Source organism: Mesoplodon bidens (genome assembly GCF_964165515.1).
Source record: "Mesoplodon bidens genome assembly, chromosome: 9".
In the NCBI taxonomy this organism is placed as follows: Eukaryota; Metazoa; Chordata; class Mammalia; order Artiodactyla; family Ziphiidae; genus Mesoplodon; species Mesoplodon bidens.
In genome coordinates this window covers 94777603-94783602 of record NC_138166.1, presented here as the reverse complement: position 1 = coordinate 94783602, position 6000 = coordinate 94777603, and the positions used below count along the sequence as shown (strand labels likewise).

The 6000-nt window shown below is 46.1% G+C and overlaps 1 protein-coding gene across 1 annotated transcript in view; it reads right to left on the bottom strand.

Annotated features, from left to right (window-relative positions):
* Positions 1–705: 705 nt before the first annotated feature.
* Positions 706–6000, bottom strand: part of MGAM (maltase-glucoamylase) — an 87381-nt gene continuing 82086 nt past the window's right edge. The window contains exon 48 of the mRNA XM_081243929.1: positions 706–951. Coding sequence (XP_081100055.1) covers positions 796–951 — 156 coding nt within the window. The 3' untranslated portion in view covers positions 706–795. The remainder of the gene's footprint in view (positions 952–6000) is intronic.

The window sequence follows — 6000 nt, the reverse complement described above, 5'->3', positions numbered from 1 at the left end:
AGAGAGGAGCACTTGCTCACAAGCAGCCTTCCTTCTAGGAGGTGAAGTCACCCCCAACCTGGAATGGCCGTGCCTGTCAGGCAGCCAGTCTTGGTTCCAGGGCCCTCGTCTCTCTCAGCCTTCCCAGGCACGGCCCCAATCCTGCTGCCTCTGATTCCACCAGCCCTCTACAGGTGGCCTCCCACTGACTCAGCCCCATGCCACCCTCCCTAGTGTCCCCTCCTGAAGAAACTTGTCTGATCTCCTTGAACTTCAGTGTCATGAACCAGATGTGGACACAGGCTCAGAGAAGGGACATGAGAGGGGGTGTGACTTACTCAACATCTCCAGCAAGTCAGCCTCTAAGCAGAACTGGGACCTGACTAGTTCTGACCCCCAGTCTGAAGCGTTCTCCTTTCTGATACTGCTAGGTGGCGTTTGGTGGGGCTCCAAGGAACTCTGGTTCTTTATGTCTCAGTGCAGAAAGAATTCAAGGAGAGGCAAAGTGATAGATAAGAAGTGATTTATTAGAAAAGGAAGCTTGGGGCTTCCCTGGTGGCACAGTGGTTGGGAGTCTGCCTGCCGATGCAGGGGACACGGGTTCGTGCCCCGGTCCGGGAAGATCCCACATGCCGCGGAGCAGCTGGGCCCGTGAGCCATGGCCGCTGAGCCTGTGCGTCCGGAGCCTGCGCTCCACAACGGGAGAGGCCACAACAGTGAGAGGCCCGCGTACCGCAAAAAAAAAAAAAAGAAAAGGAAGCTTGTGAGGCTTATATCAGGTGGGTGAGAGGGTGCCGCCCCATAGAACTTAGTGGTCTACAGTTTTACAATCAAAGGAAAAGTGGGGAGGGGGAGAAGATCAACTTCTTCCTCATTCTTGAGTAGACACAAGCTTCCATCATCAGCTCCGCCTCCAGGTTGGGCAGGGGAGTTTTCTTGTCCCAACATGATCAAGCCAGGACTGTCGTGGCACTATGGAAAAATTATTTCAGGTCTCAGTACAGTGAGGGTCTTTCACTTTGACATGTCACCTTTTCCATAAATTATTGTTTCTTATGGATGCAGAGAGCATGTCCTAGGGGTCATTAACTTACTGAGCTCACTGGGCAGGATGTGGGTCTCATGTCACCATTGTTTGATTGTTTGGGGGCATGTCTCATGCTTCTGTTGCATGGTTTTGTTGCTAAGCAAGCCTGCTTAGTTTTGTGGTTAAGTAAACCTGCTTTCTTTTTTTTTTTTTTTTTTTGCGGTACGCGGGCCTCTCACTGCTGTGGCCTCTCCTGTTGTGGAGCACAGGCTCCGGACGCACAGGCCCAGAGGCCATGGCTCACAGGCCCAGCCGCTCCGCGGCATGTGGGATCCTCCTGGACCGGGGCACGAACCGGCGTCCCCTGCATCGGCAGGCGGACTCTCAACCACTGCGCCACAAGGGAAGCCCTAAACCTGCTTTCTTGAGTAAGAATTAGCTTACAGGGGTCCGCCATACTTTTTTCTCTACTTACAATCCCCTTGTGGGATTAACTATTTAATCACCTACTTTGTCCCTTTACTCTGTCCCTATAAGTTCCACTGTGTCGATGTGAGCAAGTGGCTTGTGTTGGTGGTTGGGTGTGGGTGTGTGCAAAGTGCTGCTCATGGGCTGCAGCACCTCGATGCCCTTGACACCCCCAGAGTGACACTGTGAGGGTGCTTGCCGCCTATGGCCCAGATGACACTCTGAAGCTGGATTGGGAGTGTACTTTTGTGAAGTCCATCTTCCTGCTCCAAATTGTCCACCCCGATGTCCCCGAGGACACCATCATCCATGACTTGGAGATCACTGATGTAAGACCCCTCCTCCCCACCCAGCCGCCTCCAGCCACTGCCCACCTTCCTCTCAATCCAGGCCTTCCTCTTGCACCCAATATTCAGTACGTTCCTGGAACTGAGGTTCCTCTGACTCCCCTCGGTCCCCCGAGGATGGTCAAACTGGCCCTCAAGTGGCCGCCCTTCCCCGACCTGTCCCTTCCCCTGCTTCTCCGGGAGCCTCCCTACCACCTGCTCAGCGTCTTGTGTGTCCTGCTCCAGTTCCTCATCCCAGAGGATGACACCACGTATGCCTGCACCTTCTTCCCTCTCTCCATCATTAGCAAGAAGCACCATATCTACAAGGTACCATGAAACAGACTTCAGGACATTGTCAAGGTGGTTGAGATAGGCAGTGGGCATGGTTGACTCTGAAGAGATGGTGTTCAGAAAACTGCTGGGAGGATGCAGGAGGGAGGTGGTCAGGAGAACATGGGGGCCAGGCCAGGTTTGGTGGAGGTGGCAGTTCCATGATTTCCTGAGCCCAGAACTATAGCTCCCAGCACTGTTTTATTCATGCCCCACAGTGCAGCAGCGATTTTGATGACGGTCATTGGTTAATAAGTGTTTGCAAAGAACAAAGTATAAGTCCTGCCCTGGGCCCAGAATTGTGTTCTCTTAGCCCAGGAGGAGGTGCAGGCTGGGGAAACACGGCCAAAGGCTGTCAAGTTGGGAAAGTCTGGCTAGAGGAAACTCAAATCGGTCATCTGACTTCACATTTGAGTGATTTCAATATTGATCAAATAAATAAAAGTATGACCTTACAATGAGTGGCAAATGTGTGGGAGCCATTGTTTTCTTTAGAGAGTGAATCCAACAAGGCATGATCACATGCTCAAATATAGAGAACTGACAAGATTCTTAAGGGAAAGTAGAAAGTCTTGGGATGTTCCTGGCTGGATCAAGTGCGTTGTGCTTTCAGGAAGGGACTTTAAAAGGGTGAGGGCTGAGAGAGGAGTCAGACTGAGTGCAGGGGAAATGATAGGTTGGGGAAGGAAAAAAAACAGAGGAAACGGAAGAGAAAGAGAAAGAGAGAGAAGTGGGGACTGGGCATAGTTTTATTTGGGGAAAAGGAATAGGGGGGATAAGGACATGGCCCAGAAGACCTTGACCACACTCTGTCCTGCGTCCCCCGCCCAGTTTGAGCCCAAGTTGATCCATCACAAGGAGACGATGGTGCACCACATCCTGGTGTACGCCTGCGGCAATGCCAGTGCTCTCCCCAAGGGCATCAGCGACTGCTACGGGGCCGACCCCGCCTCCTCCCTCTGCTCGCAGATCATCGTGGGCTGGGCTGTCGGGGGCACAGTGAGTCGTGTGATGAGTGAAATCAGCCACTAAGGGGACACGTGTGGTTGGGCAACTGGGATTGTTGGATTGATGGAAGGTGGGGAAATGGGAGGTCTGGGACGAGGGCCAAAAGACAAGGGTGGGCCCGGGTCCCTGCACCTACTTCCCAGCCATTCTTGCCGGCAAATCACCCTCCATCCAACAGAGTTACCAGTTTCCAGGTGACGGGGGTATCTCTACTGGGATGCCTTTGGACCCCCAGTGGGTCCGACTGGAGATTCACTACAGCAATTTGCACAGTCTTCCTGGTGAGCACCTAGAGTATTTACGGGAGAGCGGCGGTGAGGCTGGCTGAGCCCTCTAGGTGTTGGGAAGGGATGCAGGATGCACGCCTACTTCTTCTGCTGGCAGCGGCCCCGCCCCTGCCCCCCCACCCACCCCCACTCCACTAAGAGTTAGCAGATGAAGGAGCAAGGTAAAAACCCACCAGACCTAACAAATGAAGAGGAAATAGGCAGTCTACCTGAAAAAGAATTCAGAATAATGATAGTAAAGAGGATCCAAAATCTTGGAAATAGAATAGAGAAAATGCAAGAAACATTTAACAAGGACCTAGAAGAACTAAAGATGAAACAAACAATGATGAACAACACCATAAATGAAATTAAAAATACTCTAGAAGGGATCAATAGCAGAATAACTGAGGCAGAAGAATGGATAAGTGACCTGGAAGATAAAATAGTGGAAATAACTACTGCAGAGCAGAATAAAGAAAAAAGAATGAAAAGAACTGAGGGCAATCTCAGAAACCTCTGGGACATTAAATGCACCCACATTCAAATTATAGGGGTTCCAGAAGAAGAAGAGAAAAAGAAAGGGACTGAGAAAATATTTGAAGAGATTATAGTTGAAAACTTCCCTAATATGGGAAAGGAAATAGTTAATCAAGTCAAGGAAGCACAGAGAGTCCCATACAGGATAAATCCAAGGAGAAACACGCCAAGACACATATTAATCAAACTGTCAAAAATTAAATACAAAGAAAACATATTAAAAGCAGCAAGGGAAAAACAACAAATAACAGACAAGGGAATCCCCATAAGGTTAACAGCTGATCTTTCAGCAGAAACTCTGCAAGCCAGAAGGGACTGGCAGGACATATTTAAAGTGATGAAGGAGAAAAACCTACAACCAAGATTACTCTACCCAGCAAGGATCTCATTCAGATTTGATGGAGAAATTAAAACCTTTACAGACAAGCAGAAGCTGAGAGAGTTCAGCACCACCAAACCAGCTTTAAAACAAATGCTAAAGGATCCTCTCTAGGCAAGAAACACAAGAGAAGGAAAAGACCTACAATAACAAACCCAAAACAATTAAGAAAATGGTAATAGGAACATACATATCGATAATTACCTACATGTAAATGGATTAAATGCTCCCAGCAAAGACACACACTGGCTGAATGGATACAAAAACAAGACCCATATATATGCTGTCTACAAGAGACCCACTTCAGACCTAGAGACACATACAGACTGAAAGTGAGGGGATGGAAAAAGATATTCCATGCAAATGGAAATCAAAAGAAAGCTGGAGTAGCAATTCTCATATCAGACAAAAGAGACTTTAAAATAAAGACTATTACAAGAGACAAAGAAGGACACTACATAATGGTCAAGGGATCAATCCAATAAGAAGATATAACAATTGTAAATATTTATGCACCCAACAAAGGAGCACCTCAATACATAAGGCAAATACTAACAGCCATAAAAGGGGAAATCGACAGTAACACATTCATAGTAGGGGACTTTAACATCCCACTTTCACCAATGGACAGATCATCCAAAATGAAAATAAATAAGGAAACACAAGCTTTAAATGATACATTAAACAAGATGGACTTAATTGATATTTATAGGACATTCCATCCAAAAACAACAGAATACACATTTTTCTCAAGTGCTCATGGAACATTCTCCAGGATAGACCATATCTTGGGTCACAAATCAAGCCTTGGTAAATTTAAGAAAGTTGAAATCCTATCAAGTATCTTTTCCGACCACAACGCTATGAGACTACGTATCAATTACAGGAAAAGATCTGTAAAAAATACAAACACATGGAGGCTAAACAATACACTACTTAATAATGAAGTGATCACTGAAGAAATCAAAGAGGAAATCAAAAAATTCCTAGAAACAAATGACAATGGAGACACGACGACCCAAAACCTATGGGATGCAGCAAAAGCAGTTCTAAGAGGGAAGTTTATAACAATACAATCCTACCTTAAGAAACAGTAAACATCTCAAATAAACAACCTAACCTTACACCTAAAGCAATTAGAGAAAGAACAAAAAAACCCAAAGTTAGCAGAAGGAAAGAAATCATAAAGATCAGATCAGAAATAAATGAAAAAGAAATGAAGGAAACAATAGCAAAGATCAATAAAACTAAAAGCTGGTTCTTTGAGAAGATAAATGAAATTGATAAACCATTAGCCAGACTCATCAAGAAAAAAAGGGAGAAGGCTCAAATCAATAGAATTAGAAATGAAAAAGGAGAAGTAACAACTGACACTGCAGAAATACAAAAGATCATGAGAGATTACTACAAGCAACTCTATGCCAATAAAATGGACAACCTGGAAGAAATGGACAAATTCTTAGAAATGCACAACCTGCCAAGACTGAATCAGGAAGAAATAGAAAATATGAACAGACCAATCACAAGCACTGAAATTGAAACTGTGATAAAAAATCTTCCAACAAACAAAAGCCCAGGACCAGATGGCTTCACAGGCAAATTCTATCAAACATTTAGAGAAGAGCTAACACCTATCCTTCTCAAACTCTTCCAAAATATAGCAGAGGGAGGAAC